The sequence below is a fragment of the Aythya marila genome (genome assembly GCF_965140915.1).
Source record: "Aythya marila genome assembly, chromosome: 1".
Taxonomy (NCBI): Eukaryota; Metazoa; Chordata; class Aves; order Anseriformes; family Anatidae; genus Aythya; species Aythya marila.
Window position 1 is genome coordinate 204,542,885 of NC_139042.1, and position 19,793 is coordinate 204,562,677.

The 19,793-nt window shown below is 45.5% G+C and overlaps 1 protein-coding gene across 1 annotated transcript in view; it reads right to left on the minus strand.

Annotated features, from left to right (window-relative positions):
- Window positions 1–19,793, minus strand: part of PLXNA4 (plexin A4) — a gene marked incomplete at its 5' end in the record, with an annotated part of 374,119 nt that overhangs the window by 17,484 nt on the left and 336,842 nt on the right. Inside the window, 6 exons of the mRNA XM_082765856.1 lie at window positions 207–397; window positions 2,036–2,135; window positions 4,808–4,911; window positions 11,118–11,277; window positions 16,387–16,533; window positions 18,106–18,172. Coding sequence (XP_082621982.1) covers window positions 207–397; window positions 2,036–2,135; window positions 4,808–4,911; window positions 11,118–11,277; window positions 16,387–16,533; window positions 18,106–18,172 — 769 coding nt within the window. The remainder of the gene's footprint in view (window positions 1–206; window positions 398–2,035; window positions 2,136–4,807; window positions 4,912–11,117; window positions 11,278–16,386; window positions 16,534–18,105; window positions 18,173–19,793) is intronic.

The window sequence follows — 19,793 nt, forward strand, 5'->3', positions numbered from 1 at the left end:
ACATCTCTCTTTTCACCATTTGGCCTTCTCATGTCCCTTTCCTGACTTTGTTCTCTAAATTCTTTGCATTCCTCTTGCTCTACTTTCCTTCTGTTTATTTCCCCTTTAGCATCCTCTGAGCAGACTCTTATATCTTGTCTGCAAGAAGTCCCACTGTAGCCTCTAGAAGCCCATTCCTCACCCTTTTCCCCATCCCAACCATATACCTTGGTGGCAAGTAGCCTTGTCAGGTAGATCTCAGAAACCATCTTGCTGCCCCGATCACCCTCTTTTTGGTCACCATGCTCGTGGTTCTTCACCAAGTGCCACATCTTGACTCCACTCTCAAGGTCAGGGGTGATCATGGGTGTGCGGGAACGGAGGCTGTCCGGGCTGCCCGTGTAACGGATCATATTTTCTGCAAAAATAGGTGCATGTGTCTCAGGTTAATGGGTTTCACCAAGGAAACATGCTAATGATGCATCCTCTAATAGAAGTTCTTCATCAGGGAGTAGCACTGTTAGTGTCAGGCACTGCCCAGGACTGGTTCGGGGACAGTACCATCTACTCGTGGTAGCCAGTATGGGCAGGTTCAATTTGTTTTACCTGTAGGGTGTTAGCCATACCAGACTGAGCTTCTTGGCCCTATGGCCAGAGAACAGGTCATGGGATATTTTATACAGTAATACTGATGTAACTGATGTGACCTTTTGCCTATCTCTCCATCCCCAAGCTCAGGAGGAACTGCCTCCTATCCCTCCTATGGCATCAAAGCAACCCAAAAACTCCTACCCCACTATCTTCTTCAGTATCTGCTCCAAAATCTTGTTTTGACAGGAACTAGACTCTGTTTCCCTTTGCCTCTGAGTGATGGCATGAGGTATTCTCCTCCCCCTGACCTTCCACAAGGCTCCAGATTGAGTCTTTTCCAACCATAATTAACGGAAGAGTGTTGCACCTTTCTGTAGCAAGATCTGTATCAGCCTCATTAATGCATTACCAATCTCTACATATTAATTATTAGATGGAATATCCTTTTTTTCTCTCTGGATGCTGTTTTCTTAATTGCAATTAACAATCACTTCTGACCCACTACATCTTCTCCTCCCCCTGCATTCCTCCTCACACCCTCCTCCTGAAAAATCAAACGGCAAAAGAATTAAGGAAATCCAACAGAAATTAACCCCCCTTAAGTCTTCCTTTTCAAAGGTCACTGTGTCTTTCAGTAATTGCAACAACATGGCAAAGAGGATGAATATTAATAAGATCTGGTGGATTGCTTTATGCCCTTGGAGAAAGAGAAAGGGGGCTCCTTGGACATCGAGTAGCCATACTTTCCTTCAATCTAAAGTGACTACGAAGGATCAGAGATGCTTTCATACATAATGAAAAACAATAATGAACTGCTATGATAGGTGCATCCAGGATAAAGGGTGGTTTTGCAGCACTCTGGTTGCATGTTAGAGACATTTTTCTTTGCTGTCCCACACCATCATAGTGTCCTGGGTTTGCTTACAACTGTCTCATGATATGACTGAAGTAGGAAAAACAGTGCACTGCTTTGAGATACACTGATAAAAGGTATCAGTAAGACATTTTTCTTGTTCCAGGTGCAAATTCCCTTGGGATAATAACATAGCTGTGTGGGATACACAATACCCACACTAAGCTATAACAGTAGACAAGCAATGCCCTCTGTAGGTTGCTTTTTGCTCCAGAGGCCTCTCCTCTGGCACAACAGACCATTCTCCAAGAGCTTTGCCCACTAGAATGACTGAGCTTTTCCACATTGATCTAAAATGTTAATTATTTAGGCTCCTTCTTTCACTATTAGGGAAGGAGAGGGACTTCCAAGGGCAATCCAGTAACTTAGATTGACATCTTGGACCAGATGCCAAAGTTTTAAATGGCTAACTCCTCTCCTCCTGCCATCCATCAAGCAATCCTATCAACTTGCCATCTGCCTATGTTTCTGGTGCTTGTCTTGTAACCATCTTGGTGTTTGGGATCTCTCCTTCAGTGCTCTCTTGAACCTTATCAGCACACCGGTTCTTACCGTACTTGCTGGCTGAGGTCCTTGACACTGTGGAGTTGTTGACTGCATTGTAGGCAGTGACTTGCTTGGAGACCAAAGCTACCACAGATCCATCTGGTACCTACAGAGAAAAATGGGCTCTGTCAACAAGCTTCTGCGAACTGGCTGAGGAGCGTGCCAAGGACAGCTGGAATTCAAGCAGCAGAGACTGAACCGTAAGCCAGTGTCACTGCAAGCAAGACAGAAATTTTGTACCAAAGCTTTAAATGTTTTCTTCAGTGGGTTTATTAACAAAAAGGGGAAAAAATCTGTTGTTGCATCACTAGAAGCTTGGACTTGGGCACTGGGACAATTGATGGCAAAGCAGAATGACCCACTCGGATCCTGAGTGAAAGCCCAGGGATGACAACGTGAGTTTTGCATTGACCTCTAAAACTGACCATAGGCTCTTCGTGAGGAGGCTTTCATGCAGGACGGGAGCATGAGTAGAATAAAACACCTTGTCTTCATCCATAACTGAAGTGATTAAGGTAGCTTGTGACCACAGTATTACTTCAGGAAAGGTTAGAGATACTACAAGGTCATTTTTCACAGTGGACAACCATCCACTTACCTGGGAGCTAAGCTGATAAAAGGTCTGGACTATGATAGCGAAACAGGAATTAGAGATCCCAGGTCCCATGAGTACAGGGAAACTGGAGAATCTAGGTTAGGACTATGAGTTGGGTAAGTGTTTTATACCAAGAGCTATCAGAATTTAAGGATCAGCTATCTAGGTCCCCAAATCTCACAAGTCATTCCTCTACTATTTCAGCTTCCAAGGGAAGGAAATTTGTCCAAATCAGCCATTCTTATATGGCCTGACATAAGCACAAGTATCAGCCTTACTGAGGTGCTGCTGAGATTTCCAGAGAAACATATTTGATAATGAAGGGAGAGGTGAAGGGAGGTTTCTATGTTATGTATATATTTAAGTCAAACTAGCAGTGGTGTCAGGGACCAGAAGAGATTACATCTTATTTAGGATCTTAGGAATTTGGATTTTTATGATATAAAATTGGGAAAACTAATGTGAACTTTTCTATTCTTCCTAACTTGATTGCAGGTAGCATCTAGGTACTTGGGTCAGAGGGAAATATCTACATTTTCCACTTTGACTGACCCTGCCAATCTCTCCGTGCACATGACAAATGCACTGCTGGGCAGATCTGACCACCACGACTTCTTTCTTTTTGCTGTTTCAGAGGGTCTCAGCTTGGGGAAAGCAGCAGGGCTAGGGGGGGGTGTGCTCTAGGATGTCATGGGATAGCATTTCAACAGAAAACAGCTTTCTGAAATGAGCCAGACCTTCCATTTCTACGGATAGGTGATTCACATGGGTCCCATATCAGAAATGTTAACAAGCCATTGGCACAGAGGAGCCATATCAGGAATATCTGTGATAAATAAGACATCATAAAAAAGGAGATGGGTGAAAAAAAAATACTGCTAACAACTTTTAACTCTTGTCTGTGTAATAATAATAATTAGCACTTGCATGGAGTTTTTGATCTTCAAAGCACTGCGGAGGCTAATTAAATAGCCCCTCAGCAATCATGGAAGGCAATTACAGGCTTTTTGTAGTTTTAGCCCCACATTCCAGATGGGGAAACTGAGGCAGCAAGAACATCAGTGTCTGTCCCAGAATGATCTGTCTGCCCTCAGGACAGCCAAGTCAAACAATGCAGAGCTCAGCACCCCAGTGGTTGAGGACTTGTTCTGCCCCCGCTCATCCATAGACCTGGGAGCTCATTGCCTGGAGCAAACAACTGAAAAAAGCACAGAAAGGAAAGAAAATTATCCTTGGTTTGTTGGTGGAATAAAATAGAAACCCTGCCCTGTCCCCCTTGAAAAGTCTTGGGGAGTCAGCCAGCAATTCTCAGTCAACCTAAAGTGAAAAGTTTTGTTTCCTTTTCAAATTATTGCCTGCTGCTTCCTCAGGTCAGTTCTTAAATGAAAAAAAATATATATAAAAATAAACCTTGTTTTAAAACACACATTGCTGAGGTGTGATTGAGGAAATGATAGAATTGTCAACATCGGATTAAACTTAATGATTTTTTTTTTTTTTGGTCAAAGGAGGAAAGAACTGGGGGAGCTTTTGACCTAAACTCCATTTTTTTTCATTAAATCTACCACTTGTGTGAGATATTTTTGGACTTCTTTAGCCCTCTGTTATGGATCTCAGTGTAATGCACAGATGAAGAGAAGCCTTGTCCCAAGGCAAATCACACAGAGATTAAAACCAACAGTTCCTATACTACTGTCACCTCCATCGCACTTCTGTCTCTAGTCATGCTGCTTTCCTCCTCCTTCTTCCAGACAACAAGCCTCCTTCTCTTCCATTTTGTCTTGTCCATCTTTCTGAACTCTGCTGGCATTACAAGGCCTTTGATGCAGTGGAAAAAAAGGAGGAGGGAAGAGCTTGTTTGCTGTCTGTCAACGTAAGAAATGTTAACTCATGCTGTCCTCATGACTAACGCTTCTCTTCATCCTTTGCTCACCAGGGCTGTCCCTCCTTGGGGAGAGACAATCTTATTTCTTCCCTTATCTTCATATTTCTTCCCTTATCTTCATCTCCAGTGAGGTTCACAATGGTTCCTACAGGATGGACGTGCTCATTTACAGGAGCTCTGCTCATTTATTGCCCACTCAACCACTGTCTACCTCTGCATCTTGGAGAACAACATTTTACCCTTCTCCTTTTCACTTTCCTGACCGATCTACCTGTTACCCATCCTCTCCCGCAGTTACCTGATAGTGTGCCAGCGTGTTGAGTCTCTTCCAGTCGTTCTCTATCTTGGTTGTGATGTCTTCGTCCTGCAGGATCATCCTTGCCCCGCTTGCTTGCCGCCACTCTGCAAGGAGAACAGGGACATGGAATGATTAAATTCTGCCCTTCAGAGCATCTCAGAGCCTTCTAAGCCCTGTGCTTACAACTCATGGTGTCACACGTGCAGGTTGCATCCATGTAGCACCGTATCAGTCATTGCCATTGTGCTATGACTGATGCCTCCAACCATACACAACATATAAACGCATAAATGTCCAGAGCCCACAAAGGAGGGAGAGAAGGGACAAAAGAATTATGAAAGGTTCAGATAGATGGTTCAGGGAGTACACAAAAATCATAGCCTTGTGGCAAAGTTCAGAGTCAAGTCCTCGGTTATTCAGACCGGTTTCTTTACCCTTGATAAAAAAAAATACTGCTATCACAAAGCCACTTTTGCACATGAAACAGCCACCTCTTTAAAGAGTGACACCGAACCATGCAGAGATCAGGACACAGAGCAGTTGCCTACAGAGATGAGGGGTCCGAGGCCACTGCACAGCAGCACACAGTGCTGAAGATCATACAGATAAATAAATCAGTGACCAGGGAGCTGTTGTTCCAATGGCAGAGCCAAACAAAGCAAGTCCTGGTGCTTTGGCTCCCTGATTATCCCCAGTGCTTAACTTGTAGCTCACTCCCTGGCTCAGTTTTTTCTCCAGCGTGGCTACTTCCAATGCCCACCTGCCCTTGCATATGTTAGCCACCACCAAGTGACACGAGCAAATGAATGTCACTTGCCTCAGGGACAGAAATTACTCACCAGCCCTCTTTCATTTAACAGCATGGACATTGACTTTTTGGATATTTGAGATATAACTCCAAGACCTAGCCAGAGACAGGGCTCCCCTGGGGCAGAGCAGAGTCTTGGTCGGTGCAGCACCAGACCCTTTACTGGGACCAGTTTGCCTCCATCAGGGCTCACAAAATACTTCTTGCCACTCAAGTCCAGAAGTGATGGAGAGCAGGAGGCCCTTAGCTTTGGAATTGGGACCAAAAGGGGAGAAACGTAACATAATTTTGTGACACCAGCCATTGTTGTTTTGGTTCACCACAACCCATCTGAACCATCCAAAGCTTCCTTTTTGGTGGTCACGTCTCAGTCACAGTGACCCAGCCACACACAGTTGAGCAAGAGCCCAAGCAGAAAGTCTATTCAACTGCTGGAGTTAATTAAAATGAACTCTTGGATATGGAGACATCACCTGCCACCCCTGCTTATTTCTCCTAATATAAAAATGCAAGGACCATTGCAAATTTCTTCTGGTTTCAGCAGTTTTCTTATCACATAATTAAAATGCATTGGGAAAGACGCCCTTGCCTTTATTATTCATTTAAATTAGCAGGGAGAGGTCAGCTGCTCTGTTTATTGCTGGGTGTTACTTTGGCAGGAGATACTCCAAGAGTAAGCAAAGGTTACATTGGCTAAGCACTGATCCTAAACTGGCCTTCATTTACTCCAGCTCCTTAGGACCTCGCCGATATTATCCTTGTGATGTCTGAGGGCGATACTCTCTGTCCATTGCCCCCTGGACAGGATCCCCAGAAACTAACTGGTCCCAGATGTTGTTTGGAAGAGTAAAAAATGAAGAAGTTTGAGCTGGGATGGGAAATGGTGCTTTTATAAAGAGCTCTGCAGGGTGCCAAAGCCACTTCTGCTGTCACAGTGTGTCCCCTGTGTGCCTTCCTCATGGTCCCCATGGTGCCTCTTTGACTTCTCTCCATCAGGTCCCTACGTATTTCTGTAGTCGCCTTTTCTGACTCATCTTTGGGGAGGGACACAAACCCACATAGCGTTTGGACCCCAGGTGTGGACCCCCAGCTCACCCTAACCTCACAGCTCTCCCCAATCTCACAACTCCTCGTCCCTACAGGTGCCACCTTAGGTGGCCACACAAGGATCTGCAAGGAAATGTGATGGCTGGGAGAAGATAAATGGGTAGGGAGGGCACGAAGGAGGGAAAGGTGACCATGACATCCCTATTCACAGCACTGAGTGAAAAGTGTTAGCTTTGTCCTCGCTGGCAGCGCCCCGTCCCCTCTCTCATCAGATCTGCTCACTCCTCTGCGAGCCGGCACAAAGGAGAGACACACTCCAATCCAATTTGTTACACTTCCACCTTCCAGAGAGGGGGAGGGAGGTAAAAAATCCCATTATCTTTATCAAGCCTCCCAATCAGGAGCAGCGGTAAATGCAAACTCAGGAGACAGCTGCTGTGAAGCCTTTATATTTCATTCAGCAGATAGTGTATCTTTTTATTGCACGCAGGAATTACTTCTTTTTTTTTTCCCCTTCTTCTTCTCTTCTTTTTTTTTTTTCCTTTTTTTTTTTTTTCCTTTTTTTTTCTTTTTTTTTCTCCTTTTTTTTTTCTTTTTTTTTTTTCTTCTTTTTTTCTTAAGGAACAACCTTTTTCTTCAACTTGACTGGGAAAAAAAAAGGAAATTCCAGGGAAAACTGACGAAGAGGGGTTTGTCTGAGCTGTAGCAATGCCTGGCTAGGGAATGATTCTGTGGGGATGTGGGAGAGGGGGAGATGTCCTCCTGCACCTCCTACAGAAAATGCTCCACCTCCCTTGTGCCTTCTCTCTGATCCAGGTCACCCTGAAGATGCCCAGTGAACAAGGAAGAAAAGAGCAGCAGAGATTTTTCAGGGGCAACTGAAACACCCAGAGCTAGAAGACCTCTCGGCTTATTCCAGATGTCTTCTTCTGAGCTGGTCATCATCAGTTACCCTGCTCTTTACAGGCACTTGTGGGTCTTAATGCATGCAATTCATTTTGGTCATCTGTATTAACTGCACAATGCTTCCCACACTTTTCCTAAAGACCTGAAGTCTTATTTGAAGGACTATGAAAAGGTTTGTGGCTGTGCCTAGCAGTGGCAAGTGGAACAAATGCATCTAGCTTGTCCATGATTGAAGCCTACTTCACGATCACTTGTGCTCAGGAAGGATTTGTCTGTCATGGGCTGCTTTTAGTCCTCCATTCCTAGGAGTATTTCATCACTTCCTATAATTTCCACAAAAGATTGGGATTAGAAATATGAGAATAAAACATTTTGTTTCCTTGTTATGGGTTGGAATAAAACCAGCTGGGTGGGAAACAGAAGTGGGGAAGTGCCCAGTAAGTGATGACCTTGAGGAAAAGAGGAGAAACTCAGCTCTGCTTCTAGCATGGAGAAAAGACAATCACAGTTGGAAAGAAAAAGTTTATACCAGACATGGGAAATATTTCATTCTGTATATGCAAGTACTCTGCTTTACCTTATATATCCTAGAGTTAGACTCTGTTTAAATGGCTCCTTGAGATTAAACTCAACACATCAGTACTGCACTGCTGGTGAGGCACTGAAAGCTTGTCCTGGCCTGAGCCAGCATCACCAAGTGCAAGGCACTCAACCAGCATCCCCCACCACCTCAGCAGCCCCTTCCAAAAGGCTCCAGGAAGAGTGAATGCCTCAGCGTGGAGCCAAATTTCTGTTTTGTGATCCTCACACCCTAACGCTTTCCCAAAGATGGGCTCTTTTCTTTGTGGAGAGGGCTTTAAAGGATAATAATAACAGAAATAGCCGTGGTAGAAAGAAGCCTGTACTCCAAGGGCTGCAGTTTGGGTTTTGGACTAAAATGTAACCTCGGGGTGTCCAAAATGAGTGCTTTCAGCTGACAACCCCCTCCATGAGTTGTCTGGGTAACTGCAAAACATTATGACATTTGCCACACGTACAAGTCACTCTGCCTGCAGCTACCCTGCATTTAACAACTCCAAATAACTCATTAGCTTGTTTGCTTTCTTCATGTGAGCAATCTGGCCTTGGTACGGACAGAAAGCCTGGAAAATTGCAACGGTAATAGAAAACTGTGCTGGTGTGTAGGAAACCATTGATTTCAAAGGCAGATGATAATCATCTGCTCCGACCCACTGTTTAGCATGGGCTGGCGGGGCTGATCCAGCCACCTTTGACAATTCTGAGCATTCAGCCTGGGGCAGGTTGATCCTGAGAGCTCTGTGCTGCTGTCTTTTGTCACCGCTGCTTTCTGCTTCCCCCCTTTGTTGCCTTCACTGTCCCCAAAGGATGCCAGGTGCCAGCAAATAGCTTTTTCCTGCGAAGAGGCTGGGCAGGAGCTGTGGCTGGATGTACGTGTCCTCTTGTCCCTGCTTCACTCATGCCAGCCCTGCTCCTCCCACCTTATTAACTGCTGTGCTAAAGGAGCCTGCAAATATCATTGCTGGCAAGACTCTTCTCCTAGATGAGAAGATATTAGTTTCTTTTTTTTTTCCCCTAGTTATTTTTATATATGTATTTTACCAACTGCATCATCAGTGCTAGAGGCTAAACAGCTGCTCATCAAGCAGTCTCCCGTCTGTATGGACAAGTCTGTGTCCAGCCCTTCTGGTAGGGATGTAAATGCTCATAAACACTTTCTGGAACTTACTGGTCCTCGGAAGGTCAAAATAACTTACATCTGCCAAGCACTGGATGCAAAATTGTCAGACTCCACTTAAGACCCTGTGTGCACACTGTTCTGCACCTCTCAGCTGCCAGAGCTGCAATAAAACTGGATTCCAAAGTCTTCCTTGTATTTGCAATATGCAAATTTTTGGACTCGATGATCTTGAGGTCTCTTCCAACCTAGAAATTCTATGCAGGGAAAACTCCTGCCTTCAAGTACATATTTATCCCAGCAGTGGAACAAACCACTCTCCACCCACAACCAGCGCGAGACTCAATCCTCATGGGCTCTGTGGTCACCATCCAGCACCAGCTGGGTCAATGGTTTTGGCTGTAAACCCCATTCCCCACATTTTTTGTGTTCTGGTTCCCTGCCCTACCTGGCCTGATGCTCACCCTTGCACTCAGCGTTCCCCTGCTGACTCACAGCAGCTCCAAAATCAACTCGGGTCCTTTTTTTTGATGATGTATATGATCTGTTCTTTATTACTGCTGGTTTTGGCAGCTCGTTTTGTTATTCTAACTGCCTTTCATGAGCAGGAATCTTGCTGCAATTTCTGTCAGGAATCCCTCCTCCCCTACACAAATGCACACACAAACACACTTAACTTTAATCCCTGACCTCTCATTTCTGCCTCTGTTATTGCTGTGAATTGTTTCTTGGCATCGGTCCATTCCTCCTCCTTTAGGTTCCTCCTCTACTCTGCTGACTTTTATAGACTCCATCATTTTCCACTGAAGTCCTTTCCACTGAAGGTCACTGAGGGCAAATTCTGGCTGATGGTCTCACACAATACAGCCCCGTGCCAGACTCCTCATCGTTGTCCTGAGCAGATTGCTCTACATCCTCTCATAGCAGCCTCCAGGTGTGGTATCAGATCTAACCCGGACTCAGCTTCAGATATTTCACTTCCCCCAGTGTCCTTGCACCAGATTTGGGGCAGAAACTGATTTTGGCCCCAAAGGCATCCCTGTGCTAGGCTGTACAGCTCCTGTGTGCCCCAGAGCTTAAAATCCAAGTGAAGCTACTGCAGCTCTTTTCGTCCCCCAAGCAGAGCATCTCATGAAGGAGCAAAAAAAAAAAGCATGAATTCATAAACAGAGGGACTGATCTTTCTTTAAAACATGACTGCTGATCTCCTTGTCCTCTGCAAAAAAAAAGAAATGTCAGCAGCAGCTCCCAGCCCTGCTGTTGGTGGAGGGGTGCTGGCAGGAGAGGGAAGCAGTCAAGGGTGAGATGGATGCAGCCCACTGAACGGAGGATGCTTCATCCTCTTTCCTGTGCCCACATGATGAGAAATTAATACTGCTTGGGCTGTGACTGTCTCAGCAAGAAGACATGCATAATCCAAGCCCTCACTGCTCAGAGAAGAGCTAGGAATAAATCTGAGCTGCCTGAACACTTCTGACAACACCACCCTGTGTTTTCAGTGCTCTTCTTCCAGGGGATTTGGGCAGGATGTGCCTTTTCCATACCCTTGATCAAGCCAAATTCTGGGCAGAAAATCAGGGTGGCTACTGATCATTTCAAGTCCTCAAGGTCAGAGCAGTAGAGCTTTCATAAGCCAGGAGTGTGCGCATCAATTTAATCAGTTTCTTCTGCCCTCTCACTGTTGCTGATGCCCTGCCCAAGTACCAGGGGTACTGTGAGTCTGGAGAGGTGGCACTTGGCACAGCAAATAGTCTGGGTTGAGTTTGACTGTCTCTTCTCTCCCTTCTCCCCTCTCCTCTTTCACCTCTTCCCCCAGCCCTGGGGCATTCAGGGCCCGTTGTGCACTCACGTACCCAGGTCCATATCAGCAGCTTTGGGCCGGTGGGAGCAGGGCACGTTCTTGAAGATGGCATCGAGGATCTTCTCCTTGACCTGGGTGATGGTGTCACAGTTCAGGATCTTCACCGGGATCTCGGGGCTGTTCACGTTGTCAGGGTTCACGCAGCTCAGGACCTGAGAAAGAGGCATGAGACACCATAAATTTCACAGCAACGCAGGTACCCTGTGCTCAAGCTTCCACAGCAACCTTCTGGCAGGTCCCTGCATCCTACAAACCAGAAGGATCTAGGATGGATTAAGGGGAAAAATGTGTACCAAGAATATTCCCTTTTCTGACACAGCAGGGATTTCACTGAGGGGTTTTTCATGCATCCAGTTTTCGGCTGCCCTCAATCCCTTGCCCTGGGGTCATTTCTTATCACTTATCTGTGTCCAGTGGATTAAGGGTAAGTCAGGACCTGCCTGCCAGCTAAGAGCTGTGAGTTCCCAGATGCTACAGCCAGTGATCTGGGGATAATTTGAGGGGTTTTCTGAACATATATCTCACGCCATTTGTCTCTCTGAGGTGAACCCATTGTACTTGTGGGAGCAGTCCCTTAGATTTGAGCCTCATCTCCTTGGCATTTTTGCTATTCTTAATAACAGAAAGCCCAAGAGTACCAGTTCAGGTTCTGGTGTGATCAGTAAAAATGGCACTCACCCAAGTGGTACCAGACATTTGTCATTAACACACTGTTTTCAGGAAAAAAAAAAAAAAAAAAAAACAAAACAAAAAAAAAAAAAAACCATTAAAAATGCTACCAGCCCAGACTCTGGTTGAAACCGACCTGGAATCCAAAGGGTTTCTCCAGAGCTTTCCTTGGCCTCTGAGCCATTCCCTGCTCCCTAGAGATCCAGCAAGGTGACCTACTTGTATAGTAGTCTCCTTGCATTGTCACCTGCCTTTGACAATTTAGGTAAAAGTAATCTTCAATCTCTCAGCTCTAAGTTGGGCCTTCTTCTGAGCAGTCATAGGACAACCCAAGACCCTTCTCATTAGAATGTTATTAATTTGAAATGCAGGGATTTAATAAAATAGATATACAAAAGAAAAACAACAAAAAGTCTTATAGCTTCACATATAGAACAAGAAAATTGACCCAACTAGAGAGGCCTTTGATTTCTCAGAAGAATATCATTTTCTCTAAAGACTGTATCCAAGAATAAATGCAAAGCATATGAGGTGAGGAGGTGGGGAGGGATGCTTTAAACAAACAGAGTGTCTAACAGCAATTTGCCCGGTAACACTTGGCTCTGTCTATGTCAAGTGTTCTGCTCTCTTCAAGTTACAGGAGTGTGAAGTCTATAAACTTTTATAAACTTAACACACCTTTGCACTTGGAGTGTTCAGTGGAGCTTCTGGCTACATAGGGTCATTAAATTTTCTTGTGCAACTTTTACAAGTGCAGGCATGTTAGTTTTGGTGACCTAGATAAATTCTACCTTGACCATAAATTCCTGTCCGTAGTATGCAATAGGTTCCTAACCTACTGTGGGATCTGAAGGTGGCTTGAAAAGGGTGAAATCATATCAGTATAATTATGTATTGGCTCACTAGGCTCCCTTTGGTGCTGTTATGCTCAACTAAGAGGGACTTGTGAAGATACTGCTTACAAAGAGCTCTGTGATCTTTCTGGATGAAAGGGTAGATATAAATATGAGATATTGATTACATCATAATGCTATTATTTATATGTCACTTCCAGGAGTATTGAAGAAGCACCAATTCAGATAATAATGACAATGGCAGAGATTTACAGTTCTGTGGCATCTTTCATCTCAAAGGATCACAGAGCTATACATAAAAAGCACTGCTGAAATGCATTCGGTGTTGAGGTTATTAGCGGCCCCCCACCCACTACACATCTGTAGGGAAATGAAATGGTGATGAGAGCCTAGACAAGCTCTTTTGAGAGTGCCAAGGGGGTCACATATGGCTCTGGTGACCAGGTTACTCTGCAAGTCTCTGCCATTGATCTGAGCTCACCTAAAGTAGATTGAGCTGATGCCAGTCAGAATAAACTCTGTGGAGTGATTCAGCACCAACGCAAACACCTTGGGTTCAGGTCAGTTGCCTGCATGAATGCAACTTATGCATTGAGAGTTGTGTCAGTGTAGCAAAACAATGGTGATAGTCATGGGGTCAACACGAAAAGATATGGGGCTGTGAGCAAGCGCGCTAGTAATCTGTGAGCCCTGCTCTCCCTCTGACTTTTCATGACCTTGGGCCATGTCATCTCACTCGGTTTATGTTTATCAACCTTCTTCTACATCCTTGGGCTCTTTAATTTTTTGTCTGTCAGCCCTTCCAGCCACGAAATGTCTCTAAGTGTATATAAACATGCAATACTTAGCACAACTAAGCCCTGGTCTCCGCTGTGGATTACTGGCATTTAAATTACAAACGCGTGGTTTAGGATTAAAGGATTCAGGACCCTGGTCCTGAGCTCTTTGCAGTATTTGGGTGGTTTGCCCAGGGACCAGGGTATCAATACAGTTTCTGTCCCAAAGAATCTTCCTTTCCTTTCTACATTAGGGTAAGAAAGGTCCCATGGGGCTAGCACACAACAAGTCTTGGCAGAAAGCAAGGAGGAGAAGGACCCCCCACAATGAAGCCAAGCACAAGAAACCCCTCTGATATCTCGTTCGTAGCTTAACTCCTTGAAAGGCCTTAACAAAATAGAGCTCAAAACATATTTATCTACCCTGGAGTATGTTGTCAGAGGAGATGATCCGATTAGACTCTCAGCGCTGGAGCCACCGAGGTGTGCAGGGACCATGCCGAGCATGCCATTGCTCAAGATGCATTGGGCAGCTCCCTCCTGCCACCCCCGAGCACTAATTATCCAATCCTCTTGACAGCTTCCGACACACATCAAGGCCTTTGCTCCTCTGCGTTATTTGTGTCAAGAGAAATGAAGCTGATGCAGGAGATGGATAGTCTTTCATCTCCCGGTGAGAGCGGAGCAGTGGCAGGAGGGAGCGAGGTTTTTACAGCTGGGCTCTGGTTTGGTGAATGGCTAAAAAATTGCAGATTCTGGCAAAGGCAGATGGTAGCCAGCAGGGATGAAATCTTCTCGTCTTTCATAGGTGCAATAATCTAGCTGGGCTTTTAATAACACTGCAGACCAGAGATGATGGTCGCTGACTGTTAGAGAAGACATTAGCACCAGAGGGAGCTTCTCTGAGGTATACAGCTTGGGAGAAGACCTACTGTTTAGCTGCTGCACATTTATTCTAACAAATCACATCTGTAACTACCTTAGCTTCCCCTGGACTGAAAAATCCCTTGTATGTACAGAAATTGCTATGCAAATATCAAAGACCTTAGCCCACTGAGGACTGCTTCTTTGGAGAACTCTAGGACCTGGCACACAGCAAATTGGAACTATCTGGTCTGGAAAGAAATCAGATCAAAACAATCTAAACTTAGTGAATGAGGTGCATATTGTAAAATCAGTAATTCCAGATGTCTGAAATTGCTCTGTCTCCTTTTGTCTCCCTGGATAAGTCAGTTTCTTTGGATTTGCTTTTCATTCAAACCATATTTGAAATCGTGCCTTAAAATATTTGGTCATGATTAATGAAAACTATAGAATAACCCCCTTCCAACGAAGCCCTGGCCTTGCCTTCCTGGAATAACGACAATAAACAGACTGTTTCAATGTGCCACATTGCTAGACTTGTGATTTAACTCAATTCAGCAACCATCTAGCACTCATGAAACATGAACAACCCAATGAATTTTAGCTACATGCACTACAAATTCATAGTGGTGACCAGATGCTTGGGAGAGAACAGGAGACATTCAGGGGATTCTTATATTACAAACACTGAATCAGTTCTTGCTTTATTTCATTACTATATATTTTTGACAAAAGATGACAGAATAATGCTTGCTTAAAAAAGGTAGGGGAAGATCAAATTATAAGAGAAATAAGGAGAAACAGAAAGGAAGAACAATCTTATTCATATTCTGTTTCTTCTTAATCTCCTTCACCAAAGCTGATCTCTGTAAATCTGCTAAGATTCCTATCAGGATATATTTGTCTGCTCTTGAGATGTAAGAGGGAGAGCTGATTAACATCAAACAACACAAAGTGAATGGAGGAGAGCTTTGTTCAGGCTGATGTATAATTACTACCCTTTGCTGGCTGCTTTATATCAAGCCTAAAAGGATCGGAGGGATTTCCTTCGGTGAAAGTGATCACTCTGTGCCTGCATTTTTCTCCCTTTTGCTCACTCTCTCCATGTAAGATCAGGCCTCCAAATTGCCAGACAACCACATCTAATAGAAAAGAAGCACTACCCTGGTGATTTAATAGGAAAGTCCCATTTTTAGAATGCAAATTAAATTGCAGTCTCATTTAAGAGTGAAGTCTACCCGCTCATTAGACTGGGATTCAACTGAAGCTAGGCTCTAGATCGTAGTCAGTGAAGAAAAAGACATCTGTGGAGTCAGCCCATCTGAGCTAAGACCCAAGGAAGGTCAAAGAAATTGTAATTGTGTGCCCAGTCTGGGCATTGGGCAGCTCTGCCACTGGTGCTGGGGCCCCAGGGAGAGGATGGAGAGAAGGGGGATGAAAATACCTCCAGGTGGTCTCAAGCATGAGGAGGAAGAAACCCCACTGTGGACATCACAGTCCTCCTGCTGAAGATCTCAGGATGGTGACAACTGCAGAGACAACCCCATGCTTCTGCTGGAGGAAGACCACTACCTTTGACCTTAGGACTCAGAGGGATGGGCATCACTTCAAGGAAAAGGGGTAAATGTAGGAAATGGTTTGTCTACCAGAACAAATTGTTCATACCCATTGCCTACACTTTCACAGGCATTCACATGACCCAAGGCTCACACTTGTCTTCCAGTGCTCCTGGACCTCACCTAACCCAAAAAAATGGTAAAGGATTGTCAGCCTAACCTGCAATGAGTGCAGACCTCTTCACCCAACAGACAATGCCCTTGGGGAACTGGAGATGGTCTGAGCATGGGATAGGGCACCATGGAGGTAAATTGGAAGCTGTCATCTTTGCAAACATGCTTTGCAAACAGATACTTCAGCCACAAACTTTGCTGTAACAGGGGATGCAACTAGTGGGTACTCAGCAGGGTTATCCTGCTGGGTTGCAAGAAGAAATTGTCCTGGAGGTCAACATGCCTTTCACTGACTTCTTTCCTCAAAATGCTCTTTTTCTAGAAGAAGGTGGGACAAGTTCATAGGAGAGCATGCTCAGAGCACTCACCAGTGTCTTGTAATCAATCTGCTGTCGGATAAGCTTGTCCTCACTCAGCGAGTACCGGGCCTCCCCAGTGATTGAGTCGATGGGACCCTTTTCCATCTGCTGCTTGATGGCACAGAAGAGGGAGAACAGAGGTTCACCAGCACACTCCTGCAGGGATGAGAGTTAACGACCAGGTCAACCAGGAGGGACAGAGGTGAAAACCTCTGGTCCAGAGCTTTGCACCAGAACAGGGAATGGGATGGGTCCTGGAGGACCTGGAGGCAGGGCTTGGCAGGGGTTAGGACCACTGGTGCCCCATCCTGGGTGTCTGTCACACTCTCCCTGAGCAGTCTCATGTTGGAGGCAAACAGGGATGCTTGGGCAGCAGCAGCTCCTGACACAGGGGAGATGCACCCCTGGAGCTGTGTGGTTGCACCGGTGATGTTGGGTGTGTAGGGACCAGCCTGGGACAGCAACAAGGAGCCCACAAAGCACCAGCTTTCCTCATGTCCCATTCCCTTCATTCACTCCCAATCCACCCTTCCCACTCCTTTCCTGTCCTCTCCTATTGCTGCTCTCCCTCTGCACACTCGTGTCCATGCACCCCTCCTTGTTCTTTCTTCTCTTTCATGCCTCTGTCCTCTCTCCCCTCCTTCCCACTTTGCCCTCCCCTCTTGTGCTGTGCCCCAACTCACCGAGCGAGGTCATTTTCCTCTGGTGTAAATCCCAGCAACAACAAGTTAATAATCTGAAGCCAAGTGGCCCCTTTCTCAGTTCATACACCTGTCTCCCTCTTAATTAGCTTATCTGCCAGCAACATATTGCTAGTGTGTGCCTGTCTCTTGCCCTTATCAGGCCACTGCTCAGGCTAAGGCAAGAAGACAAGTAGCTGAGTGGGGGGGAAGACTATTATAAAAGCTTTCAAAAATCACCTCCTTGTATCCTTTCCTCTCAGCTGCAAGTGTGAATCTGATACTAAAGGCACTGAAATTACCTTCCAGGGACCTTCAAAACTTCCCCATGCATTCAGCCTGGTTGTTCCTGGGGTTTGGGACAGCTCAGGGGAATGGGACTGGTTTGTAAAGCTTTGAATTTCCAAGCAGATGGTGGCTATCCTGTCCAAACGGTGTAATAGGGAGATCTAGCAACAGTGCTGAGAGTTAAGGCAAGGTAAAAAGTTACCTCCCTCCAAAAGGCTTGATCTTAGTATGGTACAATAGCAATTATCATAGAATCCCAGAACGGTTTGGGTTAAAAGAGACCTCAAAGCCCATCTCGTTCCAACCCTTACCATGGCAGGGATACCTCCCCCCAATTCAGGCTGCCCCCAGCCCCATCCAGCCTGGCCTCGGGCACCCCGAGGAATGTGGCAGCCACAGCTCCTCTGGGAAGCCTACAACAGGGCCTCACTACCTTCACTCCAAGAATTTCTTAGGCAAAAATCCAAGAGTTTCTTCCTAATATGTAATCTAAACCTTCTCTTTTGTAGCTTAAAGCCTTTCTCCCTGTCCTATCCCTACACCCCCCAACAAAGAGGTCTCAAAGGCTGAAAGCCTCCTTTTTATTACCTATCACCCAAAAGAGACCTTCCAGAAGTAGTAGGAGGGCTCAGAGGGTGTCGCAGCTGATTTCACTCATTTGCTGATGAGCATCCTGCAAAGTCAATGCTACCCCAGCTGAACCCTGCCAAGAAGCAATGCATTAAAGCAGCTGTTCAGCCAGGCCTGCTGCTTCTCTTACCTTAAGGAACTTGTACAGGAGGAAGGTGAACCAGTTGGTGAGCATTTTCTCAGCCACGGACTCTGTCCTAAAATCAGACCAAGACAAAAAACAAATCAGAAATGAGTTAGTCATGTTAGCCACATCAAAGGGCTGGTTGAAAGATTGGCATCTTGCATCTTACTGCCCAGGTCTCTAGCCCCATGGAACGTCAGGCATGACACCATCAGGAATAAGCACATCCCAGAGTCTCTGTTTTAGCTTTGGATTTAGGAAACCTTCAGGCATGTCCTTACTGCCCTACTAATTCTCCTGTGACCAGGGAAATCCCTGCATGTCTGTTCTGCAGTTTGTCCATCAATGAGAGAAATGACAAGTTAGGAAGCCTTCTCAGAGATGCTCAGGGAGGATAAATCTATCACATACGAGGAGCTTTTATCAGGTAATGATAATCTCCCTGGTATTTGGGAGTGATTATACTCCCCAATGTGTCAATGTGGCACATTCACAGAACTATTCCTGTAGCCCTTTAACTCTAGCCTCAACCAAGGAAAAAATCCATCCTGAATCTTCAGGGTGAACTTTTCCTACAGAATCACTAACTTGGACTTGCTAATTTGGTTTGGAAACCAGGAACAAAGAATAAGCTTGTGTTGGCTCCAGTACACACAACGATTTTGTTCAAGAAAAAAAAAACAAACAAGAGTCCTTGCTTGAATGAGTGAAAGTGGGATTTGCTGGTTCCAGCTTTCACCAAGGCCACCCAAGGATTCTTGCTTAGGGCTGCAGCTTGCTTTTTAGGTTACCTAGTCCTTTCAGCATAAAGTTGGTCTCATTTCCTCTGCCTACAGCAATCATTGCTCTGTCTCTGTCCAAACCAGCCTGTTTGCCCTGCATTCCCCTCAGTCACGGTCACCTAGCCACTGTTCCCCATTGATCATGGCATGAACCTCAACTCCAGCACTCTCCACACTTTATCATCCTCGCACAGGATGTTAAATTATTGTTGCCCAGGCAACTTTGATCTTTTGGGGTCAGTGGATATCATCTCTGACTTCTCCTTGTGCTTTCAAAGCTTGACACAGTGGAGGTGTCTTCAATGTTCACTGTCTCTCCTTCTAAAGGCCACGTTGCATTTCCAACAAATAGGAGTACAGTTAGAAAAGAGCTGGAAGAAGGGGGAAAAAAAGGAAGAAGACAGGAGAAAACACAAATGAACAACCAGGAAAGACAAAGAGATGCAGAAAGGAAAAAAGAAAGGAGAAGATCAAGTGAAGGCACGACTGGAAGAAGGCACTGCCATCCAGCATCAGAGGAGAAGCACAGAGAGGAAGCCTGAGGACAGCTTGGGGGCAGTTTGCAGCCAGGCTGTAGGACTCAGGGAGTTAACTGGCAGTAAAGTCTGGTCTCTGCCCCTGGCTTTGCTGCCCTGAATGCCAGGAAGTGCCTACTGCTTTTTTTTTTTTTTTTTTTTTTCTTTTCTGTTTTTTTCATGGTGGGCTGTGTGCCAGCAGAAAATCTCTCCAGCAGGCACCACAGACCTCTCTTCTGCCTGAGCCATCCATCGTCATCAGCTCAGGGCCCCTCAAACACAGCTTTGAGCAGTGGCAAAGGCCATTTGTACCCCGTAGACTCCCTCTGGTTTTACTTCAGGTGCTGGCTTGAATCAGAAGGGTTCATTCAGACCATGGAAAGGAGAGGACGAACGT